The sequence below is a fragment of the Lynx rufus genome, unplaced genomic scaffold (assembly GCF_022079265.1).
Source record: "Lynx rufus isolate CCGP_SWC_20201006 ecotype Redwood Valley unplaced genomic scaffold, mLynRuf1.p SCAF_9, whole genome shotgun sequence".
NCBI classification, from domain to species: Eukaryota; Metazoa; Chordata; class Mammalia; order Carnivora; family Felidae; genus Lynx; species Lynx rufus.
In genome coordinates, this window is record NW_025814897.1 from 110,931,078 (window position 1) to 110,955,288 (window position 24,211).

Consider the following 24,211-nt stretch of genomic DNA (forward strand, 5'->3'; position numbering starts at 1 on the left):
TTTTTTAGAAGAAACACATTAATGGATGGTGCCCACCATTTCACGAGCATCGGGCGACAAGAGGGTGCAGGCCCTGGATGGCACGGCCTTGTTCCGCTGAGTCTTACACGTGGATTACAGTTTGGGGCACCATCCAAGCCTCCTGACCTTGTGCACTGACCCTGCTCCCCGCCCCTGCCGTGAGCTGCAATCTGGAGAGGTGTCAAATGTTCCCCTTTGGACAAAGTACAAGTCCTAGAGACGTGTGTTTGTAGAGAAGCTCCTAAAATACTCAGGATTGCGAGCAGTCACCCCAATTATATTCTGGAACAGGACAGCTATCTTTATCAATCAATGAAAGGAAACAATTACCTATTGACTTCAAGCAACATCTCTTCTTCTATAATGCACTTTTCTTCATTACTGAGGTTTTCAAATTCATTTTGGAATGCGGCCAAGTAATTGGAAATAAAGTGGAGCTTTAAAAAAAAGGAATTACATCAGAGTCAGTGATGGTTAGACAGATGGTGTCGACAGCTGTCAGGAAGCACTACACGTCCAGTGGACACCCCGCATCGCCAGAGACGCCTGGAGAAGGCCCAGCCGAGCCCGAGCAGCTCTGTGCCAGGCGTGGGGAGTGTGGAAGCTCGCCGATCCGGCAGGGAGCTCCAGCTTGCTGTCGATGCTGTCTTGTTGGCAAGACTAGTACGGGAAATTACGATGACTTCCAGCGAAAACAGGTAGAATCTAATCCACACTCATGTTTCCCATGGTCTGGGGGCAAAGCCTACATCATGCGTCTCCCCAGAATGGCTGGCATTCTGTGCAGGGTCACCGCAGGAAGCCCAGGCACAGGCGCCAGGGAGCCCAAAGGTGTTGGCAGGTGCCCCCCCGCCACCCGAGGGTGAGAGCTGACCAGACCGTGCAGAAGGGCCTTCCCCCTTCCCCCTGCGGTGCCATGATTATCTACACATTTATGTCCGTCCGTTGGCCACGTCTAATTTTGGTTGGGAGAAGAGGGTCTACCAGGCCCCACACATAGTCCACACCCGCATTAGGATTTGGGAGATCCCATGTCCTTCAGTATTTCATCTTATACAGAACACAGCAAACTACCGCTTGCTTTCTCTGATAAATAAGGAAACGGCATCAGTTACATGACCTAGAAGAACGCCAGGAAGCGATTACCTACTTGGAATGCCAACACTGCTTCTCAACCAGCTCTGCCATCGCCCTTCTCCAAAACCGGCTTTCACACAGTGCACCCCCTCCCACCAGAAGGCATCCCTCCAGCCCAAGCACTGTCCTTGCAGGGGGTTCCAGAAGGAGTAAATCTGCACAGAAAAGGTGACCGCTGGCCCCTAGTAAATCCTATGCAGCAGGTGCTACTCTGAGCATTTGTTTCTGCATATTACCTCGCCCCTCACGGTAACAAAATAATTTCTGCAGATGAGGAAATGGAAGCACAGACACAGCAGGTGACAGTAAAGTCAGTAGCAGATTGGGATTCAAATGGCACAGTAGTTTCTAAAACCCATGCGTGAACCACCACACGTGATGGGTTAATTTCCAGGAGATACTAAATGCTCAAGTCGGCAGAAAATTTGAATAGATCAACACCCTGAGAGATGGGGTCACCATTCATGGCCTTCTCTCCCAAAAAGTTCTAGGCCCACGTTTTCTTACAGGCAAAGTCTACCAAATCTTCCAAGAACGTCATGTTTAATATAAATTTGTTCCAGAAAATTAAAAAGGGACACCCGGCTCATTTTATTAGACTAGTATAATCCTTATTCCACAAGCAGATATGAATAATCGTTTTTAAAATGAACGTTAAGAGCCAATCCACATATGTACACAGATGTCAAACTCCTAAGTGAGAGATTGCTTAACTGGATCCAAGAGAGCGCTCCAAAATAACACACTTCACTCGAGTGGTCAATTTTAGAAATTCTAAGATGGTTTAACATTTTAAAACATCTCATTAACGGCCTGAAGTGAGACAAGCGCGAGATTACCTCAGCGGTGCAGAAGGGGTATCGAAAAAAGACCAATAACTATTCGCATTGCTGTGCGGTGCTGGCGGTCACACAGCTCTTCTGTGCGTTAACAGGAAACCTGCCTTCTTACTGAAAAGCCCCTCTTCCCGGCTTGAGGGTTCTCACCTCTAGGGCTGCCCAGTTTTTACAAAGGTCTGCTTTCTTTTCAGTGAGGCAAAAACTCAAATACCTGAAGACTGCTGTTTCTTCTTCCTCAGGCTAACGGGCCTACTCTTCCCCTCCCTTCCTTCTCACACACTTCCCTCTTCCCCTCCCTTCCTTCTGACCTTGAGGGCCAGAACCAGCCTGGCCAACTGGTACTCAAGTTCATCACAGTTGGCCCTACGACGTGGCGAGAAGAGGGCAACGCGGTTTCCGTCCCACAGCAAGTCAACATCTGAACGGCAGCCCCCGGCGTGTGGGCCATCGACTGAAGATACCATCACCGCGCCTGGTGCAGGCGAGTGACCGAGAAACATGTCCCGAGTGAGTTACAGCAGCAACTGGCCGCATCCCCGTCCTCGCGCCGCTCTGACCTCTCTGAAATGCTGCTCACTGGCAGGGGTTCCGCGGGAAGAGCGGTTCTGTGGCAGGGGGGTCGCGAAGCGGGTAGAGACGCTGTCCTGCACAGGCTCAGGGAAGCGGGCTCGGCCCTCCCTCTCCACAACCTGGCCTGCTTCCACCCCGCTGCCCACTTATCCCCAGCCGCTCCAGCAGCGGGCTGAGGAATGGAGGAGGGGCTCCCAAGGGGGAAATTCCCACAGGGTGATTCTTCACGCGGCCCCTCGACCCCCACACTCGGGACAGGACAGGGAACTGGTTCACACCACAGCAGCTCCTAAGTCATGCTGCCCAAAAGATTACTTCTGTCTGCAGGGAGTGAAACACACACAGGAAACACCGTGATCCCCAAAAAGAAGGCCAGAGAGAAGAACAGAGGCTGGGCTTTTTGGAAAAAACCAGAAGGAGCTACAAAAGAGACCACTCTCTAACCGAACACAGGTTATCGCGGGCACGGGGATTAAAATGTCAACTTTGTGTCTTGACACAAAATAACATTTTAGAGCAAAAGGGTCTGCTGAACCATTCTGACCCTTTCACAAGGGTCTTGTGAAAACTGAAGAAGTAATCAATTCTAACTGCATAAAACTGACTCATGTAATTTACCTCCTATCAAGCCTCCACCCAGTAGTCTCCTACCTGCTGTTTCTTGGTGGGGTACTTCAGGATGTTGGCTCTGAAGAAAGGGTACTTTTCATAGTTATAGTCATACATCCACTCACAGAAATGATTCCCAATGTCAAATCCCCTGAAAGAGAGGTAAGAGACGCTGTGAACAGGGCACCATGCCACGGCACAAGGCTCCCTGGCCAGAGAAGGACAAAGGCCGAGTCGTGAGCACCCCTCCCAGCAACAAACTGTCCTTCCCGAGGTTCCCCGGGGATGACAGCGTCAGTGACAGGGAGAGCCAACGGGGCAGTTACCAGAGCCACAGCCGACCGGAGCCACGAAAGTGCCCATGACTCAAGAGCCATTGTTCAAGGGGCGCCTGGGTGGCTCAGTTGATTGAGCATCGGACTCTAGATTCCGGCTCAGCTCATGATCTCACGGTTTGTGGGAGGGAGGCCCGCACTGGGTTCTGTGCTGCCAGTGTGGAGCCTCTTGGGATCCTCTCTCTCTCTCTCTCTCTCTCTATCTCAATCTCTCTCTCTCTCTGCCCCTCCCCCACTTGCACGTGCGTGTGCACTGTCTCAAAAAAAAAAAAAACCTTAAAAAAGAACAAAAGCAATGGTTTGAGAGCCTCCTGCACTCAGGGCTCTGACCTCTGACACCAACAAAATACCAAGTTGCGCATCGTGACTCCTCACACCATTGCTCCCCACAAACCATGGAGAACAGGCCTCGCTGCCTCACACACCACTGCAGGCCGCGGGGACAAACGCACCAGCTTCCGCTGTATTTCGTTGGCACTGCTGCCTATTTTCTGCTCTAATTGTTTCCTATGTGTATCATTAACCTAATAGAACGATACGGAAATAAACACATTTTACTGTTACCTGTAATTATAACTGCTGTATTCGAAGTCAATGAGCATCAGTTTCTGCTTTTCAGAATTCTCTCTGCCTTCCAGCATTAAGATGTTACCTGCAAAAAAGGTTTCGACGACGTGCCATTTACTGTGGGCTTCACAGTCGAAGGCACGAGCCCCTGACCGGCAGGGCCAAGAGCGGTTCTGATCCTCTCCGGGAATCCGAACCACACGAGTGAACGCAGGCCACAGAGTCCCAGGAGCAGCACTGTCACACCCCCCCCCACCCCCAAAACAGAAGGCCCGGGCCATGCGGACACAAGAGCCCCTGTTCACAGCAGCCCAAGAGTAACACGGCCCCGGGCTTACCCCCGAACAAGAATGGCCTGCCATTCGCTTGCTGGGGCAGTACTCCCCAGTCGTTTCACACAGGGGTGCAGAAGACGACGCTGGACTGGCATGCCAGAGTTCTGGCTGACCCAACACGCCCAGCAGCGCTGACGCGGGGTGGCAGACGGGCCGGCTGTAGCCCACCGGCTAGGGAGCTGCGTCCCGGTGTCCCCCCCCCCCCCCCCCCCCCGACGAGGATGTCACCGGTGAGGGCAGCTACCGTGCGTATGGCTCCGGGGACCATACTCGGCCCCACTGCTTCGCCTCACCCACTTCTCCTCCTGAGGAGGAGGCCGCAGGTGGCGTTCCTTCGCCACAGGTCCCGTGAGGCCGACTTCCGGGCCACAAGTGAACTGACTGCCAGACTGGCTCTTCAGACACACGTTCCAAGACCCCCACACTCTACACGGCGTTCAGCGTGACTACGGGGCTGGGGGGTGGCACCGGCGAGCCAGGCTTTGCTAGGTTTTCGGCCCCTCTCTCTCCAGGGTTTCTGCAGGAGGTGCACTTTCTAGGCTTCTCGGCATCCATCTTCTGTTTCCGGTGGCCAGCAAAAGGAGACTTGGAAGCAGATGCCCAAAGCGGCAGAAAAAGGGAGACAGACGCCCCCAGCTTCTCTGGCCCTTGCACACGTGGCCACCGCCGGCAGCCGGCCTCCCTCACGCCCCCGGTGACGTCTGTGCCGCTACCCGCCCACTGCCACGCAAACCTGTGGCTGACGCGTCTACACTGCGAGACGTGGCCAGCAATGATCAACTCTTCAATAAAACGTATTTTGGCTCAAACTGATGTCTCATCGATGACTGACCCTCAACACGGACTACTGTTAAAATTAAAAACAAACCGCTGAGCCTGGCAAACGGCCCGAGGGTGGGCACGAGCCAGCAGCGACGGAGAGGACAAGGACAGCACGGCGGAGCCTGCCGGGTGCCAGAGCACCGCGGCAGCACCCGTGGGACCTGCCCAGCTAGACTGGGCCTCCATTTGAAGTCACGGTGGGCAAAGGTGGCTCACAGTAAGGGGTATCCGGCGTCGTAATTTCCTGAAGGCAGAGAGACTCAAGGCCATGCAGAGTGAACTGATCTTGAGAGTAGGTGACCTCGATTAGCCGCGAGGCGCTGCAGGTGGAGGGGTCGAGGCCCCCAGGACCGATCCCGGCCACGGTCATCTCCTACTGTGTCCTCAGATTACCGAAGTCCTGTGTCCACCAGAGTAAACACTAAACGAGTAAGTGACTTTGGAAGTTTCCGTCCTTTATCCTCCCAGGTTAGCGAACATTCTCATTGTTTCTTCTGTGAATATATTTCTTGCAAAAATGGGAGGATACCCCTGTGTTTTTCCAAAAGTTGCTTTTTTTCTCTTAACACATCCTGGAGATTTTTCTGTATAAAAACTTGACCTCATTCTTTTCAACAGTTACACAGCACTCCATTGTGCGGCCCTGCCATTATTCACACAGCCATTCCCCTCTCCGCGGCCCTGGCACTCATCACACAGTGGACACACACACACACACACACACACACACACACACACACTCAGCCTTCTAAGCAGACACACAAAGCCAGCTCCACAAAACAGGCAGCAATCCTTACCTTCCTGACAGTCGTTATGACAAAACACAACTGGAGAAGGGGTGGATTCCAGCAGCGACCTGGGAAAGGAAGGTTTTGTCGTCACTCATCACACTGTAGGCCAGAGACAGAGCGCCACCACCTCTGTGCCCGGCGCTGCACAGGCGCTCCGCGGCGCCACACGGCCTCCGTGCAGTGCTTTTCTCGTGGCCTCTGGGAGCGCCACCATCACGCGACGACAGCTCCACAGCAGCTCAACCCAGAGACCCTCGTGAGCCCCCGGGGTGCCCAGCTCTTCCCGTGTGGGCCCCCTCCTGGAGGACCCTCCTCACGTGGCTGTGGGTCCTGGCCCGAACCCCCCCCCCCCCCCCCGCCCACCCCAGTATGACCCTCCTCATCAGTCTGCCTCTGGTCTCCGTCACACCTCTTACCACGACTTGACATTACGGGACGTGTTTGCTGGTCTCCGTCTCTCCTACCAAAACACAAGCGCCTTGAAGAAGGTCCCGGTCACCACTTACTGGGCACCACGTGCAAATGTGACTGAGGAAGGCCGGGACTGCTCGCACTCGGGGCGAATGCCGGAGGCCCGCACTGCTGCACCCCAAAGGCCGGGCAGTAGCCCCTGCTCGGAGGCCAGCGCCGAGCTTCCTACTCCATTTCCCCCCAGAGCTTGCGGCGCACGGTTCCCCTCCTCTGCGGACACCCCCAGCCTGCCGCCCCCACGACCTCCATTCCAGAAGAAAACCCGCGCCGTCGCCACGGACCACGCCTCACCTCAGGTTCTCCAGTTCCAAAGGCAGGTTGTGGCGGAGGAGTCTGTGGAGCTGCTTCACTCTGGGCTCCCCGGCAAACTTGACCCTCAGGACTTGATTCAGATACCTTGCAGGAAAGGGGAGAACGGAAACCACCGCTCAGTCCCCCGTGGCCTCCTCCTGGAGCTCCCGTGAAGTGCAGCCACGGGATGCCAGCGGGGAGCCCCGGGCTCTCTAGAAAACTCACTTCCTGCCCACCCACCCATCCGGCAGACCAGAGGAAGGACTCCGACCACCGTGGCAAACAAGTACTCACGCTGGCACCTCTGGTGGCCGCTAACACAAAACTGAGTCAGAGCCAAGCGGTTTGGCCACTTACTTTTCCATTGTTCCAAAAAGCCATTTTGGTTCCTTATTGAATGGCATTTTCATACCATGAAATGTGGCCATTTTCTCAGCTATTTCTGCAGAAATATCTGGCAAACTTAATTCTTCTGTGTCTAATCGCCGGCTCTGGAATAAAAAAGGGAGTTAGAAAACAGCATTTGTTCAGGGAACCTGGAGGTGTGCGATCACACAAGCCTAAGGACTAGGAGTCCGCTCTGTAGGGCATCTAAGTCTCCTCCGGCGCACCGAAGTCCCGTAGGAACGGGCACCGTGCCCCGCGGACAGTGCCCCAGCAATCGCCATGGCATTTGTCAGCAAGGGGGAGGGGCCTGCTCCACAGCTCAGTATCATTTTGAACCCTTTTAATCGTGAGAAGGTCGTCCCCGCATACAAGCGTTTAGGCGGACTCTGTGCTCCCTGCCCTCTGCCTGACGCCAGAGCGTGCCCTCTTCCCTGGTAAAAGCTCCAGGTTTCCAGCGGTCTGTCACATGAGCCCGTGTCTAGCTCCTTCAGCAGCTCGGACACCCGCCCGGACACATCTCAGGCAAGAGGTGGTCTCAATCGGGAGCACTGCCAGGAATTCAGCATGAGCCACGGCCCCCTCGCCCACGGTGGCGTCCACGGCCCCCGCCTGGCACAGAGCAGGCTCTCAGAGCGCAAAGCTGAGCGAAGAAACAGAGGTGCCCAGCTCCCACCACTGCGGCTCCTGTCACTGCCACCCCCAGAGCTCCCAGTTCCCACTACTGCGGCCCGAGGCCACACCCGCTCCGGAGGCACGTCCCAGCTCCTCAGGAAAGCACAATCCACTGAGACCTGTTCGTCCTTCCCACACGCACTGCTCCCCTCCAGAAGCCCAAAGAGGCATTCCTCCGAAAATCCAGAGCGACACAGCACAGGGGTGAACAGGGGGAGTCTCCAAGCTAGAGAAAAAAAACCCAGCTCGAACCCTGGCTTTAATCATCATGTCAAAGGCATAGGGCCAAAGGCACGCTGCTCAGACCTCTGCGTCTGACTTTCTGGTTTCCACAAAACGAGAAGCACATCAAGTCCCTGGCGGGGCTGCTCTGAACGAGGGCGGGCGCTGCAGGCAAGGGCCCTGGGCCAGCAGCCCGCCGGGCAGGTCTTGACAAATGGTGGGAGCCCGGCGACGAGAGCTCAGGGCTCCCTGGAAGCAGCAGGCCCAACCTCGCCCTCCTCCTGCACCTGGGGCCCTGCAGCTTCTTGAGCGGTGGCACCAAGGCGAGGGCAGGGCGTTCACTCGGCTTTCCCTCGGCTCGGTTACAAAACGCCACTGATCTGTTTGGTACCGTGGAAAGTGTAAGGCTAACCGCGCTCAAAAATGAGCCCCTTGCAGGGTTCTAAGCTCCTTCAGAGAGAGCAGCAGGAGACCAGCGTTCGCAGAGGTCACTTCCTGTGCCCTCTGGAACGTGGCTACGGGGACCGGATGGGCTGGGGCGCATGCGGCAGTCCCGAGGAAACTTGCAAGTAAGACGTGCCATCAGGCCGAGCCAAACGCAATCACCGTCTCTGGGGTCAAAAGCGGTTGGATCTCAGTAGTTTCAAGTGGTTCGACCTAGTATTTTAACAAAATTTTTAAAAATCTTCACGACATAGCAAACAGTGTCTTTATATATAAAGACACTGGAATTACAGAACTCAAACCGCATGCACCCACGGACACACCGACGCCCGCATCCTGGTCCGGGACAGGACGCCCCGTTATTCTGAGCTGTGGTCCCTGCTCCTTTCCCTTCCCTACAAGGAGTTTCACCACATGCGTATACTTCACACAGCTTCCGGTGTGCTTCCAGGGCTTTATTAAAATGACCTGTACTATTTGTAGCCTTCACCACCTGGTCTTGTGGCTCAGTGTCACCTTCTTAAGGTGCATCCGTGTCGCCACTCGTAACCACAGGAAGTGCTTTAGATTTTTAACTCTTTCAAGTGCTTTATTATTTTCTCATGTGATGCTCATGCAGCCAGATGTTACTGTCCTTACTGGGACAGTTATAAATAAAACAATCGCCAGGTGGCAAGCCAGGTGCCCAGCTAGAGACCGAGGCCTGTCGGCTGGCGGCCGCTCGTATGGCGCCACCGCATGACCTAGAAGAGGGTTCCCCTCCCGGGAGACAGGTCACAAGGAGGCTCCTATCCCTGGGCTGTGGGGAATTAGACCATCAGCAGCCCTTCCTCCAGCCTCTCACCGAACTCGGGTTGAGTCCTGGCGAGCAGGGCCTCCCTTCGGCCAGGCCAACCGTACAGGTGGCCACGTGAGGCCGGGCAGGAAAAGGCAGCCATTCGTGACCCTGTCTCCGAGGGGCCCCACAGGTGAAGAAGAGGAACCCTTCACCACATCTGTGAGCTTGGCTGTGAGTGGGAAGGAGGCCGGCCAGGCTCAGCAGCTCCACCTAAACGGCCCGGAGCCGCCCCACGCTCCCTCTACCGCGAGCTCTCGAGGCCCGAAGCCCTTCGTGGGTTTACTCACACGTAACTCTAAGCAAGACACGCTGGTCTGGATGTTAGAGCAACATCAGAAATGCCTCAGGACAGCAAGAAAGGGCAAACACTCCCAACTCTGGGAAACGGGATTTGAGCCGGGCCCTGAAACACCAGAGGCACTTGACGGCCCGTGGGAGCTGGGGAGACTCAGACAGAGGGAGTGAAATGGGAAACGAGGCAAAGAGCAGTAGTGGCCCCATGGGGCAAAGACCCGGGTGTGGCACGCGGCGGCCAGGGCCACGGGGACCCGCAGTGACTTCTAAAGGAGGCCCAGACGTCCACGGGAACAAGGTGAAGGGGGAAAATGCCGGGGTAAGCAGCTTTAGGGGTCAGTGGAATGTAGGCTTCATACAGATTTTTCATTCGGATGAACATCTTTGCAGAAAGACAGAGGTGCTAATGTAAACGCAACAGAAATTTGTTTTTTCTTTATTTCTGATGCAGTGGAATAACGTGTCACGTTTGCTATGTCAGAGCACGACGTCTCGGGCTCTTGCAGCCACAAGGGCAAGAATCCATCTTTTGTGTGCGGCGCGTGCCGGCCGACGGGCGCAGAACACATCTTACCGGGATAAACTGTTCCAGGCGGCCTTGGGGGAAGATGCCGTAGAGCTTGGGTCCCAGCGACCTCTCTGCGAGAATGGCAAACATAACGCTCTCCAGAACCATGGCCTCGGCCCCCTAGAACAGACAGCAACACAGCACACGTTTCCTGAGGGCTGAGGGTGCGCAGGCACGAGCGCTTCCGCGGGAGCAGCGGCATCAGCCCCAGCGACTCTACGACTGGGCGTCATGACCGCCACCCCCATCTTGAACGCGAAGACACAGAGATCAACATCTTGTAACGTGCAGGGTCCGTGCTTGCAGGGGTCACGCTATATCAGTAAGATTTAAAATTCCAGTTTAACTGGGTCGCTGATTCCAAAAACAGAGTATCTGTTGGTATTTTACTGCTCGTATCTACCTTAAAACTTCTACGAATTCCACCCACGGCATCTTCTCAAAGGCCGCCACAATGCCGTCCACTCTGGAGAGGGGGGTGCTGGCCTGCTTTTCAGCCGCGAGCGCAGAGCAGGAGCGCGGGGGCCTTCTGCCACCGAACCCATCCTGAAGGACAACTGACAGACCTGGGCCTGTTTTTCGGTCCAAAGAGCGCCCTGGCGCGGCACATCCCCGGCCTCCATGCCCTGCTCTTATCCCTAGTCTTTGCTGCCGGTTTAACTTTGTCTCTTGCCAAAATCCCTGAGGCTCCTAAGCGGTCTCTAGTCCCAGTGACTCAGGTGGATCTACAACCATCCTGCCTACAAAAATCATCTTTTGGCCTCAGTTCAAATTCACTCCTCGGTCCTTTGCCATTAAACAGCAAATTAACCTCTAAGTCACTGTGTCTGAGGAGGGGCCAGCGGGCGTGGGGGACGGGGGGAGCTTTCAGAGGATTCTTATTCACCCCTTGTTAAGAAACGTGCCGTGGGGAGTGCGATCCCGCACAAACACGGAGCAAAGCGAAGCAGCTCTGTACGCTCATGTTACAAACACGCGCAACGGGACCAACTCAGGCAATGACAGGGCGCTGACGTCACAGAGAAGAAAACAGAGAAGCTACTTTTCCAAAGGACACGGAACCACACTGGAGTAAACAGCCATTGGATCACCTTCACATTTTGGGGAGCAAACGGCTTTGCTGGTGATCCCCCGTAATTCCAGTTTGGCCACCGTCTCGTGCGTGTCATTTATTCCCACAATTGTGGGCTGACCACCTCGTGAGACCCGCTCTTTACTTACTCACTTGCAGTTTCGCACCTACGGCTGCCGTGAACGATACCGCGTCCTCCCCAAATCCACACGCCGAAGCCCTGGCCCCCAGCGTGATGGTGTGTGAGGACGGGCCTCTGGGAGGGGGACGGGCACAGATGAGGTCACGAGTGCGGGGCGCCCACGCGATCAGCGTCCTTATACGAAGAGACACCAGAGAGCCCGCTGTGCCTCCCTCTGTCTCTCCATCCCTCTGCCATGTGAGGACTCGGAGAAGACCGCACCCGCAGGCCAGGAAGAGGGCTCCGCCAGACCCCAACCGTGCCGGCACCCTGATCTCAGGTGTCCGGCCCGCAGCGCCGAGAAATAAACGTGTGCTGTCCGCACCCCCACGGAGCCTCTTACGGCAACCTGGGCAGACGCAGACGATGACCACACACGGCACTGCCCTGTCAGGTTAACGGCGTGGAGAACAGGGTCGAGGGTCAGACGGGTTTTATTTCTGAACCCCTCGAAGGAGGTGGAGTCCCTGCCGGCCCGACGACCCGCACCAGAGCCGCCCCGCAGGAGAGTGTGCGCAGATCTGCAAGGCGCCTCTCAGACTCTCACCTGGATGCCGGTGTGGAGTGAAATGCCAAGGCGCATGCAGGCCGGGCACCGCGGGACGGGGGACGGGGGTGTGGAGGCGGACAGGCTGTCCGTGGTGGCTCTGTGCGGCCCTCAGCACACCCTCCCCTCTGCACACCCTCCCGTCTCACGATTTCAAAGAGTTGCATCAGGATTTCTTCTGTCTAGGTATCCAGATTTTGTCGGAATCAAAATTTGTTTTCTGGCTTCCCTCTGTGTGGAGTGACTAAGCCTAAGGGCCTTAGGGTTGGCGCCGTATAAAACATCCGAGTGCCCGATCCTGAACAGGCCTTCGCGTTTGAAGTTACAAACTTTATACAGAGTTAAGACCCACCGCGTTACCTCAGAGCCTTAGCATTTTGCGCATCGTGCCCACTCAGTACAAAGGCTACTGGGGACTGATTTCACAGGCCGTGCTGTCGCTGGCACTCGGGCTGAACACACACACTGTCCAGAATCCTCTAGAGTTGAGTCAACCCATCGCCAGGATGGAGAGAAGATGGAAAGAGACTTAAGAACTTTGCAGTTCTCTCTGGCATTGCTCCAAACACTATAAATATGAAATCTCTTTGTTCCTATGTAGTATCGCAGTTCAATATTTATTCCCGGTAGGGAGGAAGGGGAGCTGGTGCGTGGAGGGAAAAGTCTGGAGGAAGAAATGAAGGAAAACAATCACAAGCAAGAAAAATGGTTAAAATAGGTTAAGAAGGATAGCAGGTGGCACGCCTGGGTGGCTCAGTTGGTTAAGCGACCGACTCTTGATCTCAGGGTCATGAGTCTGAGCCCCACATTGGGCTCATGCAGGACACAGAGCCTACTCAAAAAAAGAAAAAAAAAGGGGAGCGGGCCATCTCAGAATGAGTGCATCGACTTGTGCCAGCCTTTTGGGAACCGCCAGGTCTCCAAACACATCCCTGCTTGCTACTTAAGTGAGTAAAGAACCGGATGGGACCAGAGCGACCCAGTTCACCGCCCCAGCACTGGCCCAGGCGCCGCCACTGGCCATCCAGACACTGGTTCTGATTTCTTAGGACAGAAGGTCCTACCTCCGCTTGAAACCATTTACTTGGCCCCAGGGAAACCGGAAAAGCCTGCAGGGACCCGTATCCCAGAGAGAGAAGCAGACAACGCACAAGCCCTGCAGCAGGGGCAGGACAGAGCTGCTTCCAGGAAATGACAAGGACACCTGAGGGTGAGACGGAGGTCCCCGAGGCGGGAGTGACTTTGGCACATTCAAGGGAGGGGAGGGGCGGGCGCGGGGAGCCCAGCCACCAGGAAAGAGGAGGCCCAGCCGGAGAAACCTCAGCGTGTGGAGCATTTAAGGGGAGGAACCCACAAAGGGCCTGAGATTCCCGGCGACGGTGAGGAGCACACTCTGGACCCACTCAATCCTTAAAACAAACCTTATATGCTCACAACTGTGCCAGACTTTCTAGCATTTTCTAATGTATTTCCTTTTAAAAAGCAACAAAAACGCTGACATTTCATGTCTGTGACCAATTCAGATGGGGGCAGCAGCAGGAGGAGGGAGCAGGAGAGGAGGCGGAGAGGACACAGCCGTGATGGAGAGAGTGTGGTGCTCCGTGTGCTGCTGATGGCAAACTCAGGGGAGGAGCAAAGTGGCCACTGGATCCGACCGTGTGGAAGTCGTCGGTGACCAAAACAAGAATGGTTCCAGGGGAGTGAGGGGTACAGGGGCAGAAGTATCTAGGCAGACTTTTCATTTTATCTATAATGATAGATAATTTTCTTTTACAAAATTAAAATCCACAGGGTGCCTGGGTGGCTCAGTCAGTTAAATGTCCGACCCTAGGTTTTGGCTCAGGTGGTGATCTCATGGGTTGTGGGTCAAGCCCCACATCGGGCTCGGCGCCGGCAGCATGGAGCCTGCTTGGGATTCTCTCTCTCCCTCTCTCTGCCCCTCCTCCCACTCTCTCCCTCCCTCTCTCTCTGCCCTTCCCCCACTTGCACTGTGTCTGTCTCTCTCAAAACTAAACTTAAAAGATGTATTAAAAGAAATTAAAATCCAGGAATAGAATATCAAACTTATGAACTTCTTGAGAAGACATAACAGCGTTTCTGTGGTATTCTTGCACAAAATGCATAACCTCGTTCCGGTCATGAGAAAAGACGAGACAAACCCAAACCGGAGGGGACGTGCTATAAAATAACTGCCCAGCGAGCACTGGGACTGTGAGGCACACGGAAGCAGACACATGGACTAAGGGGGGAACAACCAGCAAATGCAGCACTGGGGTCCTGGCTACATCTCAGAACAGAACAACAGTGGAAAACCCTGGGAAACTCAAGTCGTTGTTACTGTGCCATGTTGGTCTCCACGGTTGTGTTAGGTGTTAACGTCAGGGGAAGTCGGGGAAGGGTCGTATGGGAGCTCTCTGTACTAGTTTGAAAGCAAACTTCTGTTGTGTCTACAATTAGTTTGAAATAAAAAGTTAAAAATAAATAAATGCACCTAGAAAAGACTGAAATCAGGGGGTGCCTGGGTGCCTCAGTCGGTTAAGCTGACTCTTGATTTCAGCTCAGGTCACGATCTCATGGTTTTGAGTTCGAGCCCCACATGGGGCTCTGTGCTGACAGTGGGGTGCCTGCTTGGGATCCTCTAACATGCTCTCTGCCCCTCCCCCACTTGTGCACATGCTGTCTCAAAATAAATTAAAAAAAAAAAAAGACTGAAATCAGCAACATGATTAAGTCAGCTACAAATTCTGCGCGGTGGCATAAAGGTGTTTACTAAATTATTCTGTGCTATTCCACGTGCTCAAAACTTTTTCAAAAAAAAAAAAGGTTGATCGGGAAGTGAGAAACAGAGAGTATATAAATACTCTCATACTCTCTCAAGAAATCCTGCTACAAGAGGGAGCAGACTCAGGCAAGGCCAGCAAGCTCTGTCTGCCATGAGGGACAGGAGCAACGTGCCCGCAGACAGGGAGAGAGGACAGCTGGAGTCTGGAGCCCAAGGGAAGGACCAGCCCATGGACAGGGCAGGTGCAAACACAGACAGTTCACATGCTTGCAAGTGGACAGACGAGGGCCGAGAGCATAGTGGCCACCAAAGACTGGGGCTCCGTGGCCTGCCGGGGGCGGTCCTCCCCGGCCAAGCGGTTTCCCGCCAATGATGTTGCTCAGGTGCAGGCTTAGAGAAGGCCAGGTGGCTGGGCCCAAAGACCAAGCTGGACACGGAAATCTTCAGCGAATCAGGGCAGCTCTCCAATGGTTTGCAACAGAGGAGAAATGGTTTGGAAGCAGGAATGGGGAAGAAGCGAAAAGACACCACCCCCCCCCACCAGTCGGCCTGGAGAAGGGGGCTGGGGAGCAGTCTCTGAGACAGTGAGACTGTGGAGAGGCCAGTTGGCGGGGGAAACGTTCAGAAGAGAGAGGACAAGATTACAGACAGAGGCCAGCCATCCAAAGGGGCTCCAAGAAGAAAAACCACCTTCCCCATTCCCGCAGCCAAATCCCTACCTTTTCACCCAAAGAAATTACAGTCGGAGCACCCACTGTTTGCTGCTGGGCTCTGAGTGGAAATCCAGCAGGCACAGGAGGAAGAAGCGTGGCGGTGACCAACGGGTCACCTGAGGCAAGGGCATCTTGGACGGAGGAGGGGAAGGGACAAGGGGCGTGTGCACCAGCGGGCAAGGGGCAGAATGTTCCAGAGCTGTCCACTGGCTCCAGCTGCAGCCGACGTTCAACAATTCTATACTGCTCCCACTCTACACCAGGCAGGACAGCCGTGGCGAGACCACACGGGGTGGCGAGGTGCTGCCCTGAGTCTAGAATCTCACAAGAGGAGGAGGCAGACGTGAATCGCGTGACACTGAAAACCCCGGCCTGACAAGGTGCGGAGCGGCGGCATATGGCGCTTGGGGTGCGGGCACGGAACAGACACGCACGCCTAGTCCAGAGAGCAGGAGGGCTCCCTGGGGAAGCAACCCCGAGTGAGGTCCCATTACGTGCCCAAGTGGGGGTGGGAAGCGGGCACAGCGGGGAGCACTCCAGCCGGAAGGAGCAGCATCGGCAAAGGCTCTGTGGCTGCAAGAAAACCACAGTTTAGGAGACCGTGGCTGGAGCAGGAATGTGGATGCGGGACGAAGGGGAGAATGGAAGGTTCAGCAGGATCAGACGACAGGCACCTGCTGGGATAAAGCCCAACCCGACCTGGGGCGGAGTGAGCACTGAAGGATGTCAGGGGAGAGGTTGACCTGACCAGAGGAGTGATTCGAGCGGGAGGGGGAGCGGAAGCGGCGCCCCCAGAGGAGATGGCGGGAGCCTGGACCCCGGAGGTGGGCGGTTCCAGAGGAGACGGGCACACAGACCCTCGGTAGAGTTCAGAGGAAAATAGACTCGGGGTTCGGATATGGGGCGAGGGAGAGAAGGGGATATCGGAGGTGACTCCCCGCCCTCTGTCTGCAGAGGAAGGAGAAAATGAGGTTCTGCCAAGGGGACGGGGTGGGGAGGAGTCCGTGTGTTCGTCTTGGGCCTGGTGACGCCACTGAGAGGTGGCAGCGGGTGGCGCTACCCCGGGCAGGGGTCAGGGCCGGGAAGCGACCCAGGGACGAGGGGCAGCATGGGAGGAGAGCCTCGGGCAGGTCACGGGCATTCTGGCATTTGAGACGCTAGGAGGTCAGGCCTGGAAAGGGGCCGAGGAGGGGAAGAAAGTGTTCAGAAAGGGCAGGGTGCTATCGAGTGCTGCAGAGAAGGGGAGTCAGAACTGGAGGCGCACGGGGGGGTCTGTGTCATGGAGGCCCCAGTGGCCCTGGTGGCCCAGCCTTTTCTACCGCCGGCACACACGAAGCTCCACAGGCAAAGGCCTCAAATGGCTGCAAACTCACTGTCAATCACTTCCTGCCCAAGGGCGTCTCTGTCAGCGGTCACCCAGAGAACACAAGTTCCAGATCCACTAGACGAGGGTCTCCAGGGAAGGGCGCAGCCACAATAATCCACTGTGACACGAGAAGGAAGTCACTACCAGTGCTTTATTTCTTCATGACCTCACCTCTTTTCAATTTCTACCTCTAGACCATTTGAGTAATTCGAATACAGTGAGGAAGCCAGTGTACTTATATACGCGTGTGTAGATGCAGGTTTTATGTCTGTGTTGTGTGTGTGGGGGGGGGGGTGTATACTTATACACAAACTTGCACATGTTGGGACAGTATGCTCAAAAGTTGTTTACTCCCTGGAACGTGGAGATCACTCTCAAGACTCCCCACTTCTGAGCCTCATAGAGGGGCCAGGTGTGGACACAGCAGTGCTCCCGACCCCAGGCTCTTCTCTGAGTGTGAGCATTTCAGAGAGTGAGGTCATTTTAATTGGGAAGAAGCCTTTCTGACCGGATTGCCACTCTGGGAAAAGGCACCCCTGCCTGCACCAGGCAGTGCCCGCTTAGCAGAGGGGCGCGTGACCAGAGAAGGGGGCCAGAGGCACGCAGCGCAGCAGCGCAAGCCTATCACGCACAACCGTCTCCCCAGACTGCCCTCTCCCAGCACCCCAAATAATGTCTAGGTTGCCACAGGGGCACCACACGTCCACTGCCTACACTCAGGAGGAACTGAAAATACCGGCTGCACGCTCGGTCTTAATCCCAGTGTGGCAAGAGCCCGTGCCCCGAGACCGACAGACCAGGGCCGTCCAGGGGCGGGAAAGAGGCACCGCGAGACCGGAGCGCCGAAGTGGGCTAACACGGGTTTACACCTCATACAGACGCAGAACGGACTTAATTACTTACTTGAAATTCATTTTCTTTCTGAGCTTGTTCGGATCCCTCTTTATTACAGGACCTCTACGAATGAGAAAAAGCAAACACTTCTGGTAAGATGGGGAACACCACACAGACACTAACTTTGCAACCACCAGAACAGTCAGGGTTTATAAAACATCACAGATCTTTAATGAGTGTTTCTCAACCCACTGAAGCCACCAGCGGCAGGCTAAAATGCCCCACCAGTGCCCACGCTAATGCTGATACCCAAGGAATCGCTTCATTTCTTTCCAGGAAAAGGAATGTGCTGTCGACACCCCACAGCCTTGTACCTTTTCACAATTTCATTGTCCGAGGAAAGTCAATAGGGGGCGCTCTTCCAATCAGGCCTTCCCGAGACCGACCGTCAAGTGGTCTCCCGATTTAGGTAGGCGGTTCCTTCAAGGCAACACTATCCCGAGGAAGCCTCCTTCCTATAAGAACGGGCAGTGTATACACACCCAGGGCAAGTCGTGGTCAGCACAGAACTGGGACAGAGAAGAAAGCCCCGTGCGGGCGGGAAGCGTGGCACCGAACGTGGGCGACGAGCCTGCCAACTTGGTACGTTCACAGACTGGCCCTGCTCGCTCCGCCTGTCCCTGGCTCGATCTGAATTCTTCCTCCGCCAAAAAGAGGGTCGTGCAAATTTAATAAAGCCCCTAAGCTTAGTTCATGGATTAAGGGATCCGTGTATCACTTTCCTCAATGAAATTGCAAATTATTGGAAGCCAGGGATCTGGCAAGTAACAACTAGATCATTAACGACCTTAAATGACTCTCTGGCTACGTTCTTTCTTCAAGGCACAGATCGTATGTTTTAAAAGCCCCCCCACCCCCACCCCAAGTGCCGTAAAAGCCTTCACAGTATCTTTAATAAGGGGATGGAGAAAAGCAAGTCAGAAATTTAAGGATCGTGTCGAAATTTTATGCTCAAATATCACCTCCAGAAATGTTACTTGTTATCACTGAACTACGTCGGCTTAAGCCAGACACAGAAGGAAGCCCACAGGGAGCTTTTTAAAAATTTTAAGGTAAAAGATTCTGGAACATCCCGTGAAAAACATACCTTTCCATTCCACAGCTTTATCAAAAATACCTGTACCAAGGGTGGAAAGTGTGGACAGGGGAAAAAAAATGCCACGTTAAGCAACACCAGCTACTCCAGCACCATTCAAAGACTGCAGTGATTTAAAGCGGGGCTCGCATCCATCATAGACGGAAACAGTGCACAGACGTCTTAATGTGTGTTCTGCACAAACCGTACACGTGCTGGCTTATGCGATATAAAAGTAAACAAATACCCACGTTCATGAAGCTATCTGCAAAAACCTTGCACTTATACGTATTCGGTAACATCTTTGACATCCAGTTAAGTTCATTTTGTACAAAGTACAGAAAAATACAAATGGAGGACATATATTTTCATTTGCATAATCTGCGTTTCTCTGATGAAAAGATGCTGCAGGTGAAATCCCGTTACGACCAAAGCTACAAAAATGAAAACGCTACGGAAATAATTTTAGATGTTTGCCGACAGCGTGACGTATGGTATGACGGGCTCTAGGAAGGAGTAACTGGGAACCGTTAAAGCTTTCCTCCTTCCTTAATTCCAAAATACTCCCCTTACTGAACCGTTACCTCAGACTCTGACTTTAGCGTCTCCTCTCTCCCCAGTGGCCTACAAGTTCCTAATGAATAGGGATTCCGTCTTTTATTTATTGTTAGTCTTCCCCCAAAGCACCAAGCAATCGGGGCGCTCACTACACTGTCGTTGGGGTGATGGAAGGCCACTCCTGCGCTGTGAAGCTCAAGGCATGGCCTCTGGGCCGGAGCTGGCGGGCACTGGGCAAGCTCGCGTCCCTGATCGGAGCAGCGCAGCGGGGAAACTGGCTACAGTGTTAATCAGGATGTTGAATGGGGCCAAGGAAAGTGAAGAACAAAAAAAGTACCGTAATGTGACACACTGTATATCGATACTTTGTCAAAAAGACAAATATGGAATGTGGATATCCTACTGAAATCTGTTGTAACGGGATTTGACCTGTACAGAACTCTAAATGACTACAGTTATTCCTACACTGTTATTATTCAAACCGTATCTTCTTAGGGAGATACAGTTAATGGGTTATACAGCCAACAGAAGTCCCTTTCCCTTGTCCAATGGTGCTCTCCAAAGCGAGTCACTTCCTCCAAAGTCACAAATTGCCTTAGTTCCCACGGCCATTCCTTTTTAATACTCGTACCCTTAAGTGGAAATCAATTCTGTTAATAATTTCCCCACCCCTGCCCACTCCATTCCACCCCCAAATGAATGCGTTACTTATACCATAAGAGCACCATCCTGAAGGCAAGATGGACTTCTGCCATATTCAACCCTCTGTTCTGTTTCCTCAGTACAGAATGTTCAGGTTCCCTCAATCCTGCAAACAAGAAGAGTAAGAAAAAGACCAGGAAGTCTCAAACCAATCAGATATTCACAAAAAGTGAGACAAGAGGCCTCCTCCTGATAAGCCACAGAGAGACAGACTCACATTGCCAAAAAAGAGGTCAGAGAACTTTTTTTGTGCAGGAAAATGGGAAGTAAAATAGATCTTGGCATCTGTGGGATTCTACTTCAGAGGCACAAATTTATTTGAAGCAGATATTAAAATATCTTGTATAAATATTTAACACGACCCCAAATTTTCTGCCAACTTGCAAGTTAATAAAAACTCTATGAAAATATATAAAAGAAAACTACAATTTTTTACATTAGAAATTTGAACACTGGTTAATATCAAATAATTACTAAAATCTATTGATGTGAACATGATTATGGTCATTTTTTTTTAAAATCACCTCACGTAGACAGAGACCGAGACGTTCACGGAAGTAGTAACACGATGTCTGGCGTGTGCCTCATAATAACCTCACCGAAGGAGCGAGGGTGAAGACAAAGGACTGGTCAGAGGGGAGGCGGGTATTGGGCACTTGGGGTTCATTATACTCCTCTGCTCTACTCTGTATGTATCTGAAATTCCCCATAATAAAAACTCCTTTTTGTAAGTAAACAGAAATTTCAGGGCCTAAGAAGTCAGAATGCATCAAATATGTTCAAGATTGTAAAAACCATTAAACGGTACACTCTAAATGGGTGAACTGTAGAACATAAAGACATTTTAAAAAAACAAAAAACAAAAGACACCCGAAGATAATTTAAAATATACCGCCACTGGCTTCCCATCTTCCTCACTCTTTTCTTCCTATTTTGGGCTTGTTTTTCAAGAGAATCTATAAAAGGATTCATTATAACCCACATATTCATTAGACTGTGATATAGGAAATAAAATTGTCTAAGGGGGCAGCAGTACTAACAGGGGTATGGTTTATATTTCGTTTTAGAGATCAAGATTTTGAAAGCGGAGTCAGATTTTTCATAGGCCAAGAACTTCTAAATAGGAAAAAAATTAACATTGATACTATAAGTTATTAGATTTTTAAATGTTTTATTATATGCTTTGAAAAGAAAATGGAAGGGGCGCCTGGGTGGTGCAGTCGGTTAAGCGTCCGACTTCAGCCAGGTCATGATCTCGTGGTCCGTGAGTTCGAGCCCCGCGTCAGGCTCTGGGCTGATGGCTCGGAGCCTGGAGCCTGTTTCCGATTCTGTGTCTCCCTCTCTCTCTGCCCCTCCCCCGTTCATGCTCTGTCTCTCTCTGTCCCCAAAAAAATAAATAAACGTTGAAAAAAAAAATTTTTAGAAAAGAAAATGGAAGTCAGTAGACTTTAGAGGCTGAGATGAGAAAATATCGCTTGACTAAATTTTGTCTTAAATAATTTTAGGATTCAAAAACATTCTATTTAAAGTTACCCGAGGGGTGCCTGGGCGGCTCGGCTGGTTAAGTAAGCATCTGACTTCAGCTCGGATCATGATCTCACGGTTTGGGAGTTCAAGTCCCGCACTGAGCTCTCTGCTGTCAGGGTAGAGCCCGTCTTGGATCCTCTGTTCCCCTCCGCCCCTCCCCCAGGCGTTCCCTCTCTCTCTCAAAAATGAATAAACCCCTCTTATAAAAAATAAACTTAGGGGCAGCTGGGTGGCTCAGTCGGTTAAGCGTCCGACTTCGGCTCTCACAGTTTGTGGGTTCAAGCCCCGCGTCGGGCTCTGTGCTGACAGCTCAGAGACCGGAGCCTGCTTTGGATTCTGTGTCTCCCTCTCTCTCTCTCTGCCCCTTCCCCCACTTGGTCTCTCTCTGTCTGAAAAATAAATAAACATTAAAAAAAAAATAAAGCATATGTGTTACCTTTAAAAAAAATAAACTTAAAAAAATATAAAACTAAAAAACAAAGTTACCACATACTCCACAAGGTTTATTTCTTTAGATGTGTCTAAGCGTTTGTGCAGAATCAACTCTTATCTGGCCAGTTCTTACTAACAGATTCCTCTAATGATGAGGGAGCTAGTGTTACAACTGAACTGCTTTAAGAAAGCCCCATTTGTGCAATGAAACAAAGCATACCTCGCTTTCCCTAAAGTCTGCGTATGTGTGGCTATGCATGTAAATAAATCAAAGTGTATAAAGAAAGTGGCATGGAGTGGCACCCAGCTATTTGAATGTCATCTCTAAGACTAAAACATTTGTCTTTAAAGTATCTTTAGGGGCACCTGGGTAGCTCAAGTTGGTTAAGGGTCTGACTTCAGCTCAAGGTCACGATCTCACGGTTAATAGGTTCAAGCCCCACGTCCGGCTCTGGGCTGACATCTCAGAGCCTGTAGCCTGCTTTGGATTCTGTGTCTCCCTCTTTCTCTGCCCCTCCCGTGCACTCACTCTCTCAAAAATAAACAAACATTAACCCCAAAAAAAAGTATCTTTAAAAGCCCAGCACGGCACAAGCTAGTTGCCAGGGGACAGCCTGGGAAAAGTGCTGAATCAGCTACATGAACGACGTCTCATCAACAGTATAATGAACTGGAAACGCCATTCAAGAAATCAAATCATCATCAATCGTAAATACTGTTATAAGGAGGAAGTAGCCACAGAAATAAAAAGATACAAAAAAGAGTGTTTCACAGAAACACAGAGGACAACTCTTCTTCTTACGAGCCCTTCTCCACCAAAAACCGAAACAAAAAACTACACAGAGCACTCAGCTGGCTCTCTTGTTTTTATTTATTTTCAGCTGTGGCTCCTTTAAAGGTTCTGTACAAAAGAGTACGTTGGTTGTGGCCTTTTGATAACACTTTGGGACCCATAAATGAGAGACTGAGAAAGAATAATTCAGGAGCGCCCGGGTGGCTCAGCCGGTTAAGCGTCTGACTCTTGGTTTTTGACTCAGGTCATGATCTCGTGGTTCGTGAGCCTGCCTGGGTTTCTCTCTCTTTCTCTCTCTCCCTCTCTCTCTCTGCCCCTCCCCTGCTCGTGCTCTCCATCTCTCAAAATAAACATGTTTATAATACTTATAAATGTTTTTATAAATTTATATAAACGTATATGTTTTTAAATAAATTTCTAAATATATCTATAAATGAATAAAATCTTAAAAAAAATAAAGTATAGCCCATGTGATTACCTACTGAGCACATACGAATTATGAGAACTTAAAGAGACAAACGATTTTTAGCATTTTATGGTCTTCTCTAGCGCATCTTCAATTGCCCTGAGAGACACTCCAAAAGAATTCGATCTTCTGACTTTGTAAAATGGGACGGGACGACTTGAAGAATGTCGGCTGGAGACTAGACCCTCTAAGAAAGAGGCTCTCGGAAGGCACAAACCAGAGGACAGGCAAGGGGAAGACCGCGGAAGGCAGGCTCTTCCCAGGACCTCCTCAAAACTTACTTCTGATCCAGGGTAACCTGCTGCCCCCAGACCCCCCAGGCTTCCAAGCGCATTAGGCATAAGCACCCCAAGCGCTGACGTGTAATCCACACGCTTCCGCTTCCGGGAACAGCGCCCTCGTTTCCCCAGCCTGCAGGCGCCTCCCAAGGGCCCAGAGCTGCTGCTGATCCCCACCCCCCCCCCCCGAACCCCCGCCCCATAAAGGTGTGGGGGAGGGGAGGGCACTGCCTGATAAGGACAAAGAAGAAAGTCTGTTTCTAACTCCGACCAGAATATCAACAGAGCAAGGCGTTTCCAATAGAGCAGTATGCAGGAGGAAGCAGCTAAATACTTGAAGTGAGTTTCCAAGTCGAAGCCCATGAATGTCTACAATCACCCAACCATTTTCTACTGAGGAAACAGAAGAGAGGGATTGGATTTGCCTGGGACAAAACAAAAACAAGCCCCCCCCCCCCAGCCCCAAGAAACAAAGGCCATAGAGCCCATACATAACATTCTGAAATCTTCATCACTGCACTGTTCTAAGCCCAGCACAATCTGTAGCTGGTGCTACTTAACAAAAGCATCACAATTTTCTTTTTCAAAGGCATTTCTTGAAACCAAGAACTA

The 24,211-nt window shown here is 52.2% G+C and overlaps 1 protein-coding gene across 3 annotated transcripts in view; it reads right to left on the reverse strand.

Moving 5' to 3' along the window:
- CHKA (choline kinase alpha) overlaps positions 1 to 24,211 on the reverse strand; it is a 61,939-nt gene that overhangs the window by 5,848 nt on the left and 31,880 nt on the right. Inside the window, exons 3-10 of one of the 3 annotated variants that reach the window (XM_047070050.1) lie at positions 17,778 to 17,831; positions 10,220 to 10,333; positions 7,146 to 7,279; positions 6,789 to 6,893; positions 6,033 to 6,091; positions 4,076 to 4,163; positions 3,219 to 3,327; positions 352 to 458 (exon numbers count right to left, since the gene is read on the reverse strand). In XM_047070050.1, the coding sequence (XP_046926006.1) occupies positions 352 to 458; positions 3,219 to 3,327; positions 4,076 to 4,163; positions 6,033 to 6,091; positions 6,789 to 6,893; positions 7,146 to 7,279; positions 10,220 to 10,333; positions 17,778 to 17,831 (770 nt within the window). The remainder of the gene's footprint in view (positions 1 to 351; positions 459 to 3,218; positions 3,328 to 4,075; positions 4,164 to 6,032; positions 6,092 to 6,788; positions 6,894 to 7,145; positions 7,280 to 10,219; positions 10,334 to 17,777; positions 17,832 to 24,211) is intronic. The other 2 variants (XM_047070051.1, XM_047070053.1) reach the window with 2 other exon arrangements.